The sequence below is a fragment of the Epinephelus fuscoguttatus genome, linkage group LG8 (assembly GCF_011397635.1).
Source record: "Epinephelus fuscoguttatus linkage group LG8, E.fuscoguttatus.final_Chr_v1".
In the NCBI taxonomy this organism is placed as follows: Eukaryota; Metazoa; Chordata; class Actinopteri; order Perciformes; family Serranidae; genus Epinephelus; species Epinephelus fuscoguttatus.
The window spans coordinates 30481927-30502256 of NC_064759.1; the positions used below are offsets into that span (position 1 = coordinate 30481927).

The window sequence follows — 20330 nt, forward strand, 5'->3', positions numbered from 1 at the left end:
ATGTAAAATGCAGGCCACAGCTTACAGAACAGTAAATACAGCAATAAGTAAATTTATTGCACAAATTGAGTCAATAACAACAATTACACAAGAACAAGAGTATGTGCTCACAGAGTTTCTTGGAGGAAAAGGCAACTGGATTTGGCGAAAGCTTGATTTATCAACTGCCTTCGTTGGGAAGAAGATGTTCCCCTGTATTTTGTTACGCTGACTGGCTGATGGACTTTGTCTGTTGAGGCAAGTACTCCTAACCAATGACAGTGTTTGGGGTGGCACCGAGTCCAGACTGATACAGAAAGCAAAACAGATTGTTGAGCTCATGTCATCAGGATTGTCTTACCAGGCTAGATCCAAGGAGGTCACCAAACCACCTTTTAGGACTAAAGGCCTTTACAAACCAGGGGCTTTTTCCCATTAGTCCTCACACCAATACATTTTTTCATTGTAGTTTTTGTCCTAAGTACCTTTACACAGAATGCAAATGTTACGCAGCAAAAAAGCGTTATCTTTTTTTTTCTTCAAATAAGGTAAATCTTTCTGAGCTTTGGCACATCGAATAAAGGCATCAACCAATGTTTGTGGAACAGACCTCACTTCAGTGTCACAACAATGGCAGACCTGTTGCAACTAGCGCAAATTCACATTATTGCTGGTATGAAAAGTGCTGATGGGAAATATTCACAGCTGACTATTTTGCTTTTTTTTGTATTTTGCATTCTTGTGTTGTTTATTCATCAAGCCCCGGGTGAGTTTAGGGCATTAGGCTAAAAACCTTTCAGACCTCTTGGTCCAGCTATCAACCACCCACAACGTGGCTCTGGTAAATGACTTACTGAATGAATGAATGAATGCATAAACTAATATGTACGTTACACAAATCCCAGTCTCTCATTCGCAACAAAGGTGGAAGTTGGAAAGATTCATCTGAATGGTCCCTAGGTTTGAAGGAATGCCTTCAGACAGCCAGTAAGGGACTTCTGCTGGAGATAGAGCCTGGTGGGTGCTACTGTTGCAGCGGCTGTTCTGCACAAGAGATAAGTCCAGGTCAGGAATGTCTCTGATCCTGGGCCAAACAGGGACGGATGGAGGAAGAGATAGAAGGATGTGAGGAGGCAGATAGTGATGGAAAGGATGGAGGGATTGAATGACACAGAGGTAGAGGGTGAAACAGAGAGAAATGGGAAAGGAGTGATGAATGGATGAGAGCGGAGGGAGGGTGAAAGGGAAACAGGAGAATAACAGAGGCAAAGAAGATGGAAACAAAGGAGAGCACAGAATACAGATGGAAATGTAATCAGCAAAATGACTAACAAAATGGATGAAACAACACAAATGGTTATGTGCATCTGTGCAAGTATCTGTACACCTGTGTGAGTTCTGTGAATGTATCAGCATGTGGACAGCTTTTCTAAACACCTTTTTTTTTAACTGGGGTGAAGAACTCTGTCAACTCACAGACAGCCTCCTCCTTTTAATGGCAAAGCAACTGTGCCAATAGCCGTGACAGGGAGAAGAGGGCTTTGTAATGTCTCTCTTAGTTCAGAGTATGGGATGTTATCAACTGCATTTGCTATCAATGCACCATCAAATGGACTTGTGGGCTGTGTCTGATCTGATCCAATCCATCATGCAGAGAGAGGGATTTAGATAAAGCCTGACTGCTGAGGCTAGCATCTGCCTGGACTGAGAAGTCTGTTTTGAAGCATTTTGTGTTTGTTTGTGTGTGGGTGTGATATGGGACACTATCAGAGGGGTAATGCGTCAGCTGAACTGGAGGACCATGTACATGAGTGTGTGCATGTGAGAATGTGTACAGGCATGAGTTTTTTTTTCCTAAGACATACCTGGGGATGGCCTTATGCAAATGTTTCAGGAGAGAGAGAGCGAACTGTGAGGGAAAGGAAAAAGGAGCAAGCTCATGTTGTTTACATGTGCTGGCCGCTTACATTTCAGTGGGTTTTTGCACTGTTGGACCATAAGGGTGTGTGCAACCATAAGTGTGTGTCCATGTGACAGTTATGACCAAGGACACCATGAGGGATAATGCAAAAGCCGAATATCCAAAGGGGATCAGCTGAGGTCAGTGGAGGTGATAGCACTGCAAAGCCAGCTTGGATTATCTTAACCGTCCCCACCAAATGTCACAGAACCCTGCGAAGCAAGTCAAAATGTGAAGTTCAAGCTTGTGAAAAGGAGAGCCACCGATGTTGAAACCTCACTGAAACCGGCCTAAAGAGCACCATTGCTTCAGAAGGGAAAACTAGTTCCAGTGGAAATGAATGTTAAACCCACTGGTGTTCAGCAGATTATCCAAAGCAACCAAGACATTGCTTCTGGAAACAAGATATCACAGACAAATATTCAATTTTTTTCCCCAGATAAAAATTCATTTACTTCAATTATACAGGGAGGAGGCAGAAATCTCAGAGACTGATATCTATAAAATGAAGGTAGATGGACAGATACCACTAAACGTAAATGAGAGAAATGTTATTTTTTAATTTAGGTGACACCACATAAGGTGACACCACATTTAGGTGACACCACATAAAAAAGAGAGAAAATGGAGTTTATCCAACCTGCTGATGACAACCAACCTCAAATGCACAGGGAGAAGAATGGCTATAAGTGCAAAGCCAGTGAGGAGTAATGAGAAGAGCAGCTTCACTCTGCTGCTGAGAGAGTAAATTAGCGTCTCGCCAAGTCGAAGCCGCCAAAAAACGAAGTGTAAACACAGTCTTTTAGCTCTCAAGAGGCAAAAGATGATTACCTCACAATTACGAGACCACAGAGGAGAGAGAAGCCCCATTGCCTCAGTGACGGAAAGAGAGATTACAGGGTGGCGGCAGTACTAATGATGATGGGGAAGGGAAAAATACTGCAGTTTATCCCAGAGGATACACAAAATTGCAGCAACTAGCAGAAATTTGTGGCACTTGGTTAAAGCATTGCCAATGCTCTTCAATATGAAAGATGAAGAGGGAATGCCTCATTTGTTGCATGTTGACTGCTGCTGAATTAAACTTTTTTGTCAGAGCACTCAAACATCAGCATCCAGAGAGGCATTCAACAGGTTTCTATTTCAGTGAAGCAGCAATATGTTGCACATTTCACCTTTACATTCATATTTCTATTCTGTCTTTGTCTCTCTTTGGTCTTGAACACTTTTCATACACTGTTCACAGAAAGGTAAATTAAATGAAAGGAAGGGGACAGTGCAAAAACATAGACTGTAATGTGCTACAGAGCAGATCTCAGCAGACATTCAATTATTTTACAGATTATCACAAAAAATATCTACAAGATTAAAAGTGGTGATTTCCTATGTTTACTAATGTATCTTCAAAAGAAAATAAAACTGTTGCCCAACACAGGATGTAAAATGGATGATACTGTCAGCATTGAAGGGACAGTACACCCCTAAATCAAAAATACATATCTTTTCTCCTGTAGTGCTATTTATCAGCTTGGATTGTTTTGGTGCAAGTTTCCTAGTTCTGGAGATATCGGCTGTAGAGATGTCAGCCTTCCCTCCAATATAATGGAGCTAGATGGAATTCAGTTGTGCTCAAAGCCAAAAACATATGTGAAAAACTCAACAACAATGTCTCTTTCCAGGAATTATGACCCAGTTACTCAAGATAATCCACAGACCGTGCTGTGTGCAGTCTCATGTAGGAACTTTTTTCTTTCTACCAAACTACACCCGCCAACAGTATCACTGTGCAGAAGGAATGTGTAAACATAAATGGCATCTTCTTCAGTTAAGCTGTAATGTTAGCTAGCTCAGTGGTGTTAGGTGAGCCAACAGCAGAGTTGGTTCCTATATTAATAGTTACTATTTCATTGTTTTGGCACTTCGAGCACCGCAAGCTGAATGTCATCTAATTTCATTATATTCAAGAGAAGGCAGCGACTCTACGGCCTATATCTGCAGCACTCAGGAACTCACACCAAAATTTATAAATATAACAACAGGTAGAGGAAAATGTACATTTTTAATAACGGGTTGAACTATCCCTTTAAAAAGCATTTGCGGTCAAACAGAGGGCAGTGGGAGGACAGGGCTTGTAATTACTGTAAGTCATTTCAAGCACCGTCATACCCTGTTACAGTCATCACCTTTCATTCACCATGCCATTCACACCACACCTAACATATTAGCTCCATGCAAACATTGCTCAGTTCCAACTGCTTGCTTGTCATGCTTCAGCTGTTAAAAGGCTGCAAACATCTACAACAGTCAGCTATTTTAATCAGTTAATATCTCCTCTCCATCTACATACTGTAACCTATTCCTTCTACTCAGGTCATGCTTACCAAGCTGCCAACATCTGTAGGTTTTTAGACAATCCGACAACAAATGGCATCCAGATCAATACAATTATTACTCTTAGGTGGAGCAGCCCACCAGGCGAATGGGGAAATGCTGGTGCACATCATGAAGAACCTCTCAGTGGTACAACCAAGGACAAGTTAACCTGATCTCAGAGAGGAATGCAGACTGCACAATAGTACCCTCTGAGGGAGCTGAATTCCTCTGTATCCTCGCAGACACTCAGGCCCAGAACAAAGCTTTACCATCTGTTAATGAATTCCACGGCCAGCAGTGCTTGCTGCTGCGGGCAGGTAATTAGTTTGAACAGCGGGAAAGATCAAAGACAACACTTCCTGTCTTGCCCTCTGGTTGTGACCTCACAAGGGGAAGTCACAGATTTCACCGGGTGAGAGAAGGAAACAAACTGTATGAAGCTTGGCCAACAGGCACAAAATCATAGTCTAAGTAATTTTAGTTTGAATCGCAGCAACTTGCCCATTTGATAAAACAGAAAGTGGCTTATAAACAAAACAGCTTCGAGTCTCTGTCAATATTTACTTGTTTGTCACTAACTATAATTTGGTGAGCTGAACATTAATGTGAGTCTTAAGGGTCACTTAATCTGTTAAAGATTGAGTCTAAATGTCCACTTAATCTGTTAAAGACTGCATCAAAGAAGAGGTTGAATTAGGCCACCATTTCACGGAAGAGTTAAGACTATCACATACTGAGGGTTATCATCATGTGCGCTGGAGCTTCCCTTCCTCTCACAGTGCCGGTTAAAGCCCTTATCTGACAAAGTGGAGTCCAAAGAGGACAGCGAGAGATAGCATATCTGTGTGTGTGTATGTGTGTCTGTGTATGTGCCAGTTTTATCTGATGATCCAAGTCACTACCCAGCCAAGCCCCGCAACATGGTGGCTGGTAATATCTCAATGCTGCCAACTGTGGTTACACGAACACAGAACAACATGGTCCCTGACTCTGATGATGATGATGCTTTGCCAAAGTTCCTTTAAGAAGATACAAGGACAATCGCATCCACATGGACCAACTCTTCAGGATAATTCAGTCAGGTCCTCTCTCCAAATATCTAAAACAATAAATACTAGGGCTATGTATTATTGTACTGTAATCCCTTCCTCCATTCCAAAAATAATACATGAAATATTAAAAAAGTATTGTGGCACTGAGTCAAGAGTCACAGACATTTAGAGACTCTACGTCCGTGGGCTTGGCAGGTCTATTCTCCACATTGACTGAAGGATTAAAAGCCCATAGGATTTGGGTGGCCTTGATTTTAGAGTGCCGCTTAATTCTGCATGTAGCTCTCACAACATATTTCATTGTACATGAGGGATAATTGAAAAAGCCCCTGTCATGCCGAGCAAACAACTTATCCGAGTGTTTGAAGGGACAGTAAATGTGCCTCTTACGTCACGCAAAACACTGGCTTGCTGAATGATGAGTCACCTCCATTAAGTTACATCTTTGTCCCGAGATGCTCCATCAGTGGCACTTTAGTTGGCTTTGATAGAGAAATGTATCAAATATTAATGTCCTCTGTCATTTCTTAGCTTCTTTATCGCATTCTATGTCACTGAAGGCCTTTTCAGATCTTGTCTGAATTCTTCCATAAATAATCAATCAGTCACATTATTCATATCAGCAGATGCCACCTGAGCTTGCAGAAAACAGACCAAACACCAATGGTTTGAGCTGGATCAAAGAGCATTTTTCTCTTCATACAACAGCAGCTTTAACACTTCAGCAAACGTACAAAAAAGCCTGAGGTCCGGAAAACCATCTCCAATCAAGCCAAAGCGTCAAGGTACCATGAAAATTGATTTTAGATCAATTCTCTGTTCCTACCCTTCACAAAGGTCAACCTGTTCATCTCTCTCACCATAAAATGCTGCTTGGGTTTCATTACCATTTACGTTTCACTTTTTCCACACCCTAACACTCTTAGCTCCAAGTTTGTTTGGCAGCAGCACCCCCTTCTTTCTGCCTCACTGTTTCATCTAGCCCAACTCTATCACATCTGTCAAGGAGCAGGGAAATGGTGATGTGTGCCTCCGCATGATGACAGAAAAGCTCTTCCTGGAATGGACCACACTCCACACGTGGACGTCCCTTTCCTTATTCCACTCTCCCGGCATTCCAAGTGGAATACATCACCTGCACATGTCTGCCAAGGACAAGACATACATCATCCTGTCAGGACATGAGAGAGAGGGAGTATAGCAAGCAAATGGTGCTGCCCTCTGTCCCAAACACGTAGCCTCCGAAGAGAGTGAAAGTGCGGCTAAAACCCATTCAAGCAAATAAAGCATATTTGAATTTGAATCAGGGAAAGAGTGAAAGAGAGAGAGGCCGCTCAAGTACATGCTCAAGTACACAAGACTAAAACGACTACCTACAATTTCACAAGTTACCAGGTACTTCTTAAATTAGGCTGCACCAGGTTACACCAAGTCAGCTACTTCATAGGCACTAGTCGTAATTACTGAATAATGGTATGTGAACATTGATGGTAACACTCTCTGCTCACCCTCCGCCTCCCTCTCTATAAATCCTGGCATTGAAAAATAGGATGGCAATCAACTGAGAGGGGGGGTAGATTGCATGCTGCTGGGAAACAGTTTACTTTTGATAGTTTTCAAGATTAGACATACATCCACACCACACATTAACACACTCTAAAAGAAGACAAGTAAGTATTTAACACAGGATACCTACATTCATACAAGTCCTTAGGTTTACTTACAGCTGATCAACATCTGAAACATCTAAAAATCTGATTATTGTTTACATTTCAGACAGTTCAGTTGACATTCAATTATCCATCTCCTCTTTACTAGAAGTACAAATGAAAGTGACAGGACAGGCGTGAGGACATTCTGCACAGGTTGCCAGCTTGACTCAAACCAGTGATGCTGTGGGTAAACAGGATGAGCTTTAAATCAATAGGTCAGCTCCACATGCCTCTGGCTTTACGCAGAAGTCAGAGTCAGCGGAGTCATCTTTGCTTGACACAACACTATCATGAAGAATAACAGTGCCAGCTGTGAAACAGCGTGGCTGCTCAGTTACCCACTTTCCTGCATTGGTTTCCATGGCTATAACTTACTATGAGCTTTCTAAATATGAGTAGTTTGTAATCCCTTGGCTCTATAGGAAACTGTGCAGCATCCATCCAGTTTAGCCCTTCACTTGCTTACACAAAGCTATGCACCATTAGACATATAGGGTAAATAAATCTCCTGAGTATTCATGAACCAGCTGCACTGTGCACGTCTTCTGTTTGACATAATTTATGTAGTTTAGTTTGCTCTTATAAGAGTCTTTCAAACATCCCACTATCATCTAACTATTTAAAATTCACCCACAAAGAAGCCATGCACCAAGAAGACATATATCATATATTACAATAACACATTGATACTACACAAAAACTAGGTGGATTTTTTGCAGAGGTAAAGCAGATTAGCTCAGTGCATCACACTGACATACATTTTCTGCTCTATTGTCTATCATCATTATGAAAAGATGAACATCAGCAGATCAAAATAAGAAAGGTGCTCCCAATCACAGCATTCAGAAGAGCTCATCTCAACTCACTGATTGTGCCAGCAGTTTCCTCTATGGGATTCAACCCGTTTACAGCCTGGAGACAAGTTAAACTGACAACACAATGTAGTGGAGATACACATATAGCAAAGCAGTGCTGCTTGTGTGATAGGCCACAATACATTATATCCTGATACAAAGCTTATCAGCAGTAGATGCCTGTATGTAGCTAATCTTGTCTTCATTGTAAAGATCAATGTAAGAGAGAAAATAACATTAATCAGTGGAAGTGACTGACAGTAAGCGCCAATAGAGACCGAGACCAAGCTGAGAGACTAATGCAACCTCATGAAACAGCATTAGGGACTTGAGTTTACTCAGCAAAAACAGTTGCTGCTGGGCCCTCTTGTACAGAGTCACTGTGTCGATATCTCAAGGCTTCCCTCTTGCTCCATAACCTGCACTTTCACTTTCATACAGAAAATGGCCCAACACAGCACATCTGACACAGTGTTTAAAACACTGACCATTCTAAATGACAGTGTGGTCATGTAGATACAGAGTAAACATATAATCTGTGCGGAGAGGTTTTGTGGTTTACCATCCTCCTTCACGGCCTGCTGTATCATTCAGCTCTTTCCAGCAGGGCAGACTGTCAATGGTTTACTGGCAGAGCTGAGTTATAAAGGATAGCAACTGAAAGGGCCTTCCAGAAAAAGGGATCTTCTCATAAAGTGAAGTCAAAGAATTAACTATTAAATCACACTTTTGCAATAAAGTCAGCCAAGCAACAGGGTAAACTGTAAACAATTTGTCCACCTCAACACAGGAAGCAACACCATACAGGCCCAGACACACCAAACTGATATCTGATAACTGATATCAAAGAACTAGTGGCGACGAAGACTGACTGACTGTTGCTTCACCTCGTGTCACCTGTGTCTCAGCCAAACAGTTGCACTTGAACATACTGCAAAGCCTATAGCCAACAAGCACATACTTTCTGTGCCTACGTGAGAGGAAATAACTCCTTACCAGCAAGCAGCGGCACTCTGATTTGTCATTCAAAAAGGAACACCAGAAGACTGACAGTACAGATTCAGGATGCTAATTAGCCACTTAGCACATTAACAACACAACTCAATGTTGAAAGACAAAAACACATACAGTTATAAACAGTTTTCGTTAAAGAGCTTGATGGCTAAAAAAAATAATCTTAGCTAAAATAAAATTTGTCATGCTCTTGACTTAAGTTGTTTGTTTGCTTTCCTCACTTGCATTTTTCTTCACATGTACTGAGCTTAACTGCCAATCAGTTACTTCAAGCTTATTCAACTAAGTAAATCGGCTTTAAAAAAAAAAAAAAAAAAAAGCTGACGGGGGCTGACTAGTGCCAACAGCCAGACATTAACCTCTTTCAACCCCTTTATTGCACAGAAGCTCTGTGGTCTATTAGCCTATCTAAATAAATAACATAATGTAAACCATGCAGATGGAAATAAACACATGAATAAAAGACTCTATATCCCAACCACAAACCCAAGCAATTGCTTATTTTGCAATTCCACAACTCAGTGATTCACAAACATCTCCCACAAGATTACTATTTTTCAACCTAGCCAGGGGCAGCTAAAGGGCCATGACACACCAAGCCAACTGTTGCCCGCTGGGCACCACAGGGCTGCCGTTTTGTGACTGTGGCAAAACATGGCCTGCAGTTTTTGCAATGTGTATGGTGGAGGAAAAATGAATCAGTAGCTGAGGCTGTCAGTAAAAGGGATTTCTGGCTCACTTTTTTTTAGCATCTTCTGAATCCAACATGTCACTCTTTCAGTGCAATTTCATTTCATGTTTTGCCTGACCTCTTGTCCTCTTTACCAAGCAAAAGACAACAGGCTAAAAACTCCAATGCAACACAAACCCTTGTGAAACAGTGTCATTTGTAACTGCATGTCTGAGAGATCCAATAAAATAGTAGTCTGAGAATAGAGCAAGACCATTTAAACTGACTGCAGTGACTACAAAATGCTTTGCTGGGTTGATGTTTTTACTTCTGTGACTGGAATACAAATACAGACTTCCCCCTTACTATTTTCTCTCATACAGTATATGCCCAGAATGCACCTGCATGTAGATTGACCACTCGCTCTAGTGTTTGCGTTGTGTTCAACATCTGAAGCAATCTGAAGAAGCAATCTGGTGAACTAGGAAATAATCAGCTACTCAGAAAAAAGTTAAGCTACAAAGCAAATAGTAGACTGTGTGAAAAAAGGCATTTAAAGTTAATGTGCAGGAACTCAGAGATCGACCATCCTCCCCCAACGATTATCGTTTTCCCCAAGCTCTGTAAAGCCTGCATCAAGTTGGCTAGGAGCCCTCTTGCCAGGGGCTTTGGCCAATACTGAGGATTAAAACCTTGCAAGTCTATAAATACACCTAGCAGACCAACGTCAGCACCCAGCCAGCTATTGCACTCACCTCTCACTGCTGGATGGCTGGCATGGGTTTTTACTCTTTTTGCTTTTCTCTTGCTTTAACTTTCTCCCTCTGTCTTTCTGTCTTTCACTTTCTCAGAGTCTCGCTGTTCTCTCTTTGTGTTCCTATTTTTCCCTCCAACTCATTCTCTCAGTTTGTCTCCCACTCTTCTCTGTGTCTCCCGCTCTCTTCATCTCTCACTCTATCCACCTCGTACTCTCTCGCTTGGCAGGGCCTCTTAATTGGAAACAAGCTGTGAGAGGGCTTTCAGTTTGAGGTTAAAATTGCATCTGACCTGCCTCCTGCTGTAGCTTTTCTTCTCTCCTTTGGCTGTAATACAGGCTTGTACACAGTGGCTGACGAGTGCAGATGTCTGAAGGACAGAGTGTGGTGAATAAGGACGCAAAAGTTGACTCTACCCACTGGCTGGAAACAGCAGGGACATGACAGGTAAACAAGAAAAACAGAGACATGCTGTAGTTTACTTCCAAGCACCACAAATATGTGGAATGTGACTTGACATTTTTAACCCACCAACAACATGCACCATCAGTCCAGACATTTTAAATAGGAAATGTGAATCAGAACCAGGAGGAAGCTTAGAGACATGAATACATCATACCTAATGAAGACTTTAACAAGGCCAAATGTGGGAGCTTTTCATAATGCAAGAATACAACCCTTGACTCTTCCCTCTGTTTGTAACATGCAGAGAGTCTACAACATGTGTACAATAAATATTCATTGCAGCAGTAAAGCTGGGCATGCACTGTAGGATGTGAGCTCATTTTATAAATGTTGTTTATTCCAACTCCTACTGTACACGTAGAGCTCACAGTTTAGGTGCACACACAGTACAGTCCAATCGTCAAGCCACAACCCGAGTGCTCACATTGTATGTGCAAAATAAGACAGTAAAATAGCCCACTGGCCGCCAGCAGACTGTTCTGGTTATTGACAATTGACAATAGAGATATGTTTGAAAGCTCAGAGGCAGATGGACGTTTGTCTGCTAGCAAAGGTCTGTAACATTACACCCGAGTGGTTCACAATACAGTATTATTATCAATGTTTCTTTCATTTGTATTGGTCATGAGTATGCTGATGGCACAGCTCGACCAATCTGACCTCCATATTGTCCATCCACATGACATGTCAGGTCGCCATGGCACTTTTAGACGTTTGCCACTCTGCTCAGGAACAGTGAGGAAAAAGACACTAACCTTGGGCAATCAACTCGTGTCTTTGATTCAGCCAACCAAAATTCCAGACATGGCAGAAATTCATCATTCATCAGGTTTGAACAGCCAGTCAGGAGCAGTAGATCGGGCCATGATAGGTCTTTGCTCACTATTGTACGCTGCGCAGCAACAACGCCCATCGAAGCTGAAATTTGACCCAACTCTACAATAAGTCCTGCAGCTCCAAAATCAGGTCAGAAATGGGCTCAAATCTTACAGTGTATGAGGTACAACAATGCTAAAAAAAACTTCCTTTACTGTAGAGACCTAAGGTAACTAGAGGAGGCCAATTCCTATAACCAGAAACTAAACCATCCACAAGCAGGAATAAGTTACAGAATGTAGTAAGTTAACTTAGCTGTGAAAAGACCGTGGGATCTAAAATTGGAAGAAAGAGCTTATAAATACAATACACTCGTAAAAATACACTAAAATTGCTACCAAAACAATACAATCAGACAGAGTACCATGCAATGCAGCGTCAAAATGCAATGAATTGTTCCTTCAAACAGGCCATACAGTGCATCAAAAACCCATATACATTCCAAACCAACATCTGGAGGATGAAGTCTGAACTATTACACAAAAATGACACGGCCATTACATGGTAATTATAGTGAGAGGCTGCATTCAGTCTGTCACAACTTCCTTGTTGTCAGTGGGAGAGGATAAGAGGGATTTATTGCACAAAGGGCCGCAGCCAGGCACAGAAACTATTACTTCCACCCAGTTAGACCACAGACTGTACTGTCTGACCCATAGGGCTGCATAACAGGACAGTGCAACTCACCCACAATTAGAGTTGTTCCGATACCGATGCCAGTATACGGTAAAGATACCACTACTGGAAATGCCTCTGATATTGTCTAAAATGCTTGATTGGGTGTTGGCAAGTCAATACCACAGCATTTATTAATTAACTTTAAAGTAAGTTTTCTCTGAAGTCAATTCTTCTTCGCTGCTCTAGAACAGTAGCCCACACAGCATGCTGCACTGTGCAGCCACTTGCAACCAAAGTTTTACAGCATTGAAGAATTGATATCTGGTAAATGTTGCACATTCGCTGTAAACAAAGGCAATATTTTACACTGGATAAAACAAAGTTCTATGGCCCTCATTGTCTGTTTGTATTTGTTCATGTTTTACAAAGAATTCTACCTGAATCATGCCATGCAACAATGATAGCTACCATTTCACATCCATACAGGGTTAGAAGTACACAGCTGTTACATTTTATTTAACGTGGTGATATCAAATCAGTAATTGCTATTAGCCAATACACAAGTTCAGGTGTCGGAATCCGGAAGGAAAAAATAGTCCCAGAACATCATCACAATTATAGACATCAACCTGCATAGAGAGCTCAGTACTACCGACAGCATATTTGCATGTGCAAAATCTCAGCAAAATCCTAAGATCTTTTTTTTTTTAATCTCTGCTTTGTGTAAGCGAGATGATGTTGTGTGGAATAAGCATAAATTCAGTACACCTATAGCTGTTTCAATATATGACATGTTTACAAATTAGCTTAACCCGAGTCTAAATCTGTCTTCCTAATGAAGAGCTGCTCAATCAGAGAGATATTTTTAAGACCTCAGCCCATTTAATATCTTCCTGATTTGCAGCATGCTACAACCAGCTTGTTCCAACTACTGTGTTGTTTACAACATAAGTCAGAGACACTTTTCATTTGGAGAGTTGAAAGTCGACCCAAAAACAAATATTGATCTCCTTGGCAACTACCCTCCTTGACTACTGTCCCACCCACATCTTTGGCCCCTCTGAGTCTCACCCCTTTGGAAAGCGCTGTACAGCTGGGTGCCAGGCCAGCGATGTAGCGCAGGTCTGGGTATGATTACTGACTGAAAATAATTTGGCTTTTGGGGACTGATGAATCAGTCCTGTCAGATGTAATGTTAACCATTTGGATTTCCCCCTCAAAAAGGCCAAACCCCACCCAAATTCTACTCCAAACAGACTCAATAAAAACCTCATTGTACTGATAGGATTTTTATGGTCCACTGTGCTGGCTGTGACTAAAGCCAAGAAAGCAACTAAATAATAAAGCCCGCATCGTGGGAGATTCAGGAAAATTACTCTAAGAAGTGCACACAATATGGACAGATGCAACCGTAACACAGTGCCATACACCTTCTCAATGATAATTTACACTGATTATACCTGGCATTATGGGACCAGCCACATCTGGAGCATCCTAGTATTACACTCCACAACAGAAAAAATGATCTGAAGGGATGATTAATAGCTCATGTATAATTGCCATCAAACTGTGCATAGACAATCACATCAAGTGAAGTATTGAAATTCAGAATCTGATGCTTAAGATTTTATTTTAATAGACAACGTTGATTCCAACCTGTCACAAACTTTAAAAACAACAAGAGGCATGAAACCAAAGTCCACTGTAGGTAAAATGTGAGTGTGGGCTCTTGTTGCACACACACAAACATTAAAAAGATAGTAAACTGCAAAAGAGGAGTCCCAATAGCCTCAAACTGTGTTCTGTAAAATCACTGTACACTGCAAGATGTTTTTGCCAGATCCGGTCCAAACAAACTTCTCATAAAAAATGTATAATATCTGGCTGAGAGATGCACTTTTCACTTTGCCTCTTTTATGTGCAACCCATGGAAAATGTGTCTGTTGTGAAAACTCTGAAATTTCAATGCTGACTTTGTAGTGAGTATCTACTCTTTATGATATCCATACACTGCCTTGTTTGTGTATGAAAATGGAACATAATGCGAGTAAGCCATGGACCATGGAGTGAACCCACCTGTAAGTCCATATGTTGCAGTATGATAAAAGTCACAATTAAAAAAGACAGGCATAGACGACGAGACAGTCAAGTTTTCTATTTGAAACTGTAATCAATGCTTGTCATTTAAGTGCAAGAACTTTTTGTAAGCTTGCTAGTTTAAGTGACATACATAGTTTGACGATTCTTAGGGCTCTACCAGCAAGAGGAGAAGGTAAGGTAGGGATCCGTAAATTAATTTCATTTAATTTAACAGTCATTCTGCAGTGGACTGGGGATGGAGCCAAAGCCTGTTGACTGATAGTGATGTGGCTTACTGAGGATGTACTGACTGAGAACCACTGAACATACTGTAGCCATGCAATGGAGCTAAGCCAGCAAGGGCTAGAGAGATACCCAAAGCCTGTTTCTCCCCCAATGCTACTTAATGACAGGAGGATTAATTTTTCCTTTGGGTTATGGCTCTGATGCCACCCATCTCACTGTGTGAAATCACTCCCTGGCAGCACTTGGCAGCAAGCAGCGAGCTGGCAGAAAGAGGCAGAGAGGCAGAGAGAGCGAGCAGATAGCTCATGTCTTAAGAGTGATATGGAGAATGTTATTCTGCTGAGCCAACGAATGTACCTCATAAGCTGATACCTACACAGGCAGACACAAAGATGAGAATTCTCTGAGGATCAGTGCTAAGCAAACACATCAGACATCATGATATGAAAACATATCAGACACAGGTAATGATCTGGGGACACAAAGAAAACACCTCATTCTCACCGTGATACATGTTGCAGCCAGATTTCATAGCAGATCCCTTTATATACTTTGAAGTTGTCTTTTAATAAAATTGAGCAACTGACAACAACATGGTAAAGAGTTGACAAAGGGGTCAATCACAACAGGCCCCAAACAACGGAGGGGTCACGCAGGACACAAGTTGGGGCCAGGGCATTCCTGGCTGATGCAGTTGAGTTTGTCTGGGAAATGACTGAGCAAACAGGGGCCAGAGTGGCTTCCCCTTACTGGCACCAGCGCATTGTCCCCACTAATCCACTCCAAAGAGCCACAGTCAAACACCCAGCGCCATACAGTCACCAGTAACAACACAGCACAGTCTGTGGGGACATGAAATGAATCCCACTGGCCAAAGCAGGGAGACAGACGCCAGTTTGCTCATCAGATTTGGGCACAGAAAACAGTATGGCTTAACTGTAGGCCTGGGTGATGATCACAGAGCAACTTTTTAAGGCAATGATGCTGTGCAACATTGCCTTCTGCAGGAATGAGGACAAGCTACAGGGACTGTATTACTGAGCATTATATAACTTCTCAGCCCGTTAGAGATGTAGCAAAGTCAACCATTTACTCGTCCATAAAAAAATATCTGTGTGCATCATGACGACTGGTAGCTGAGTGTACGCATTTCTGTATTGACAACTTCTGTCAGAGAGGATCAGGACTCATAATACACTGACAGGCAGAAAGGTGGAAATGCCAAGAGCAAGAGAAACAGATTTATCCACTGCTGAATAGCTGGCTGTAGACAGATGGAGATATCAACTGAATTGCATTAATACAGTGGCTCTTGTGGCTGACATTAAAGCAAATCTACTTATCTGTGCCTTGTGATGTGTAATTCAGTAAACAAAGTCATATGATACAAGGACAATTTAAAAGCAACAAATCGTTGTTGTCCACCAAAGTGGTGTTTCTGTTACTGTTGAGTAAATCAGATGTGCAACATGAGGAGGAATTTAATTAAAGGAAAGTGGAACATAGACAGAAAGACCAGTCAGACCAACCTGCATCTGAAAATACTCTCATACTGCCTATGTGCCTGGCATCCCAGACTTAAGGCCTTATGTTATATAGCACTAAACAAAAACAGGGAAGGAAAATTCAACAGCATGGCAACTATACATGATCTGAAAGCTGAAAAATATATCCCGGTGTCATGGATGGGTGTTGCAGCAAAGCGGACCTGATCAGACCCAAGCCAATTTAATATACCACTATGAGAGTTGACTTTACTATACAAATGTTACAGAGCCCATCTCGGAAATCGAAGGTTCAGTCCAAGGAGGAAACAGATGTTTTGTCAAAATGTCTGACATTTAACACTTACCTTCTCATTATCAGAGAGAGTAGCTTACAGTGTGAGCTATAGTAGTACAACATAATGTAAAGTACTGTCAAAACATTAGGATAGCATGACAAGACAGACTAGGAGAAAAAACAGCAAGTGTATGGTGTGAATTAAGTAGAACTGAGTCACTTTAGCTGTGAAGTTAACAACTGGATGGTACTTACTTGTCATACTCTGCATTGTCTTTATCACAGCGCGCATCTTTGTGCTTCTGCCAGTCCTTCCCATGCTTACAGGTGGTGAGGAGGACCACATCCTCTGAGTTATGAACATGATATAAAGCGTTCCTTGTGTCTGAACCTATTCCAGTTAGGTACCTCTTCCCCTTAAAAACAAGCATGTACTTCCTATAAGGGGGGATGGTGTTATGTTTCAGGTAACCCCTTTCCCCTCCTGTCCTCGGGTGGTCTTTAGAGAAAAGAGGGATAGAAACGTCAAAGTTGGGCCTAAAGTTCTCAGTGCTGATGCTGGCCTTGGCCAACATGGCGAGGCCGATATCAAAGCCAAGATCTTCTGTGTAGTCTGGCCAGGTGCCAGAATATAAGTTAAAGATTATGTGGTTTTTGCCCCCATTCCACAGATGAAGGCTCTGGACTTTTGCTTTCAAGTTGTGCACATACTGGGGTGAAAGCTGGTCCCGGTCCAGTGTGTCCAAACTCAGGACAAACAGGCATGCCTGTCCTGGGTCGGGTGTGTAGAACATGGATCCTTCAATAGAGGACAAGATGTTCTGATAGCTCTCTGACATCTTCTCCCCTTTCTGCTGGGGGTAGACGTAAACTTTGAACCCATTCTTCCTACAAAGGGAGAAATCAAAGCAGGAGTCCATTCTGCAGCGTTTTCCAGTGTAAACGCCTGAGTTGGCGTCCCTCTTCTGTCTTGGAGATATGTGTTCATTGTGATTATCAGTCCGGTCTTGCTCCCAGGAGCTGAAAGGCTGCAGGGGCCCCGGGAAGCGACGCCACCGCGCCCCGGGGTGATAACCGGTGAGGCTGCGGTCATCACGCCGGCTGGGACCCCGTCTGGATAGCGGGACTTGTATCCCCCCAAAACAAAACAACAGAATGAGACACGCGCCGGCGGAGAACAGAGTTAAGTACCGTTTTTTGGCCTGCATGTGTCCTACGATCTGGGATAAGATGTCTGGCGATAAATCCAAGAAGTCCCCAAGTTTTGGCTTCACCACCTCCTGCGGGAACGCTCCGCCATCTTCCCCCGGGCTGCAAGGGCTGTGCGCTCACGTCTCCCACCTTCTGCTTCAGATACCTTTCGCAAGTCCGGGAACTGATCCAAAGCATGTGGGCGATTTATAATGTTCATCCACCTCGCCTCCTCGTCAATAGTTGTGTCGACTATCAGTTTTTACTGTACAACAGGGACCCGATCCACTTAGAAACGGGGATCTAACGTTAAAGTGGCACCCCTTTGTATACCCACATCTATACGGTGCTCAAACGCTCATTTTCACCACACAGTGCTCATGTTTGGCTAACTAGACCCAAACTGCCACTAATAACATGGCACACAATGAGTACAAACTTGGGTAACGTTACAGCAGCAGTGTGTGCCAGACTTGTTGCCTGGACTGTTAACTATTGTCCCTTCTGGAAATTAGCAACCAAGCGGGCACTGGAGCCCTAAACATTCAACATACCCAGTTTGAGACGTTGCCACAGTTCTTTCACTCAACGTACCGGAAGATAAACGTAACGTTACCATTATAACCCTTTGCTAAATCTATACAGCGAAGTTGCCCATCCGATTTGGCTAGCTAGCAAGCTAATAGACTGGCTAGTTTCTGAAAACATTCACAGTTAGCTTGTTAGCTAAGCGGCTGCATCAAAGTAGCTTTAACGCTGGTTGGAAGTAAAGACAGCCAGGCAGTCTGCCTCCCTCCTCTCAAAACAACGTCTCTTCATTCGTCCACAACTTGTCCGTCGCTCTTCCCACGAAGCCGACGAGCTAATTCTCCGTGAATTTCTCCAGTCGCGTGAAGTGTCCAAGTGGCGGCTCACACACACACAAAAACAAGAGGTGCTGTGGAGACTGCAAGCCAAGCAAAGGAGCAGGACGGTAGTCCCACCAGAACGACTGCTGCTGATGATGTGACGTGCGTCCACGGCGCACGATGCGTTGCCATTGGCTCGCGTCACATCCGAGGCGGGCGGGGCTTCCAGTGCACCCATTCACATCCAGAGAGAAGAGAGGCGCACAGTGAAAGCATGAAGAGCAAGACACTGCACTGATTACCACAGTGACTTCACAGCTGAGATTTATGGTTTACCCATTTAATAATACCAGGCCATGTGAGAAATTAAGAGGTATTCTTTAATGCAGGTTTTTTTTGGCAGTCCATTATAATGTTAGTGGGCTTTTACTTTTTTGGTAAGTAGCCTATAAAATAACTATTACAGTACAGTGAAATGCATAAGAATCTTATCTCAAGGTCCATTTAAATAGTTTAGCTGCTCTGGAGTATCTCTGCAGATGGAGTTTGCCCAGTTGTCATGAAAACTGCAAGTGTAAAATATTCATTTATTTATTTATTTTAACACGTCCTCTTTTTAGGACTTTTCATGCATGTTAGATTTAAAGATGACTGTAATAGTTGCTGCATTTTCCAAAGACAAGAGTGAATTCTGAAGTAAATAACAATATGTGTATGCAGAAATAATATCAGTGTATGTTTAATTGCTCTTGGACTATAAAAGCATATTTTATATTGCTTTAATGTTGTCCATAAATAGTTAGGTAACTGCAGACACACTGATAGGCTACACCTCTACATGATATTATACTGTTTATTAATGTAAGGTAGGTTTGTGCATGAAGTTAAAACAAAGTCAGGGTCTATGGCTATTACCTAAATCAAAACAGCCTTTTCACTCCTATTTGCACTTTGTAATATACTGGAGTTCAGCTGACAAAAGCATTGCACATAATGATGCAGGATGTATACAATTTTGTCAAGCTTATCATATTGCTTGCTATTTATTGTTTTGTTTGTATAAGTTCAAAGGCAGATAGCTATTAGCAGGTGTAGCATTACCTTTTACTGTACAGTTACCATAAACTATCCATGCTTCATAGAGGTTTAGAGGTCAGGTCGCTGTATTAGCAAGTGATTCTGCAGCTGAGACACTGGCATGCCTGATGAAAGGAAACCAGGATATCTGTAATACTTGGAGGTTGGATTCTGAGACATTCTGATGCATTCTCTGGACAGTACTGGCTCTTCATCAGCATGTATTTGTCCTGCTAAAGTGCCTTTGAGTAAAACACTGGACCCCTGAGTCATACCAGTGCTGATCTGTAGCTGAGCATGACCTCTGACCCTTCTGCCAGGTGGTTATGCAACAAGCTATAATAATTTTGATAATTTTTAAACTTTATAATAGAGAATATAAGAAAAGAAGAAGAGTTTTCCCTGGGAGGAATTGCACCAGTGAATGAGGACCAGCAGGACAATGGCACTCCAGTGCATTAGCCAGGTCTTTTCTGGCATGTAGTAAGCAATGATGTGTTTTCACAGCTGCTGTGGTCTGAAAGACTAGAAGTGATTTTGCAGAAGCGGGGAAAGAGCAAGGAGGAATGTGAAGCTGCGTTCCTCAGGAGCTGTGGACCAGCTATCTGCACTGCCTCAGTTCCCCATGGACCACTGATCAAAGACAGGGAGGGATATGATGGCCACCTCCTCATTCTCTACCTCCTCCCTTTCTCTTTGTCTCTCCTCTTTCTGTCTCACTCACCCCACTCCTGCCTTTTCCCTCTCTTACTCTATCATCCCCTCTGCTGCTCTCGGGC

General features: G+C 42.3%; 1 protein-coding gene across 1 annotated transcript in view; it reads right to left on the reverse strand.

The window, feature by feature from the left end:
- The window catches only part of LOC125893291 (exostosin-1a-like), a 45497-nt gene extending 26880 nt beyond the window's left edge, over positions 1 to 18617 (reverse strand). Inside the window, exon 1 of the mRNA XM_049583872.1 lies at positions 16691 to 18617. Within this exon, the coding sequence (XP_049439829.1) occupies positions 16691 to 17643 (953 nt within the window). The 5' untranslated portion in view covers positions 17644 to 18617. The remainder of the gene's footprint in view (positions 1 to 16690) is intronic.
- Between the last annotated feature and the right edge of the window lie 1713 nt (positions 18618 to 20330).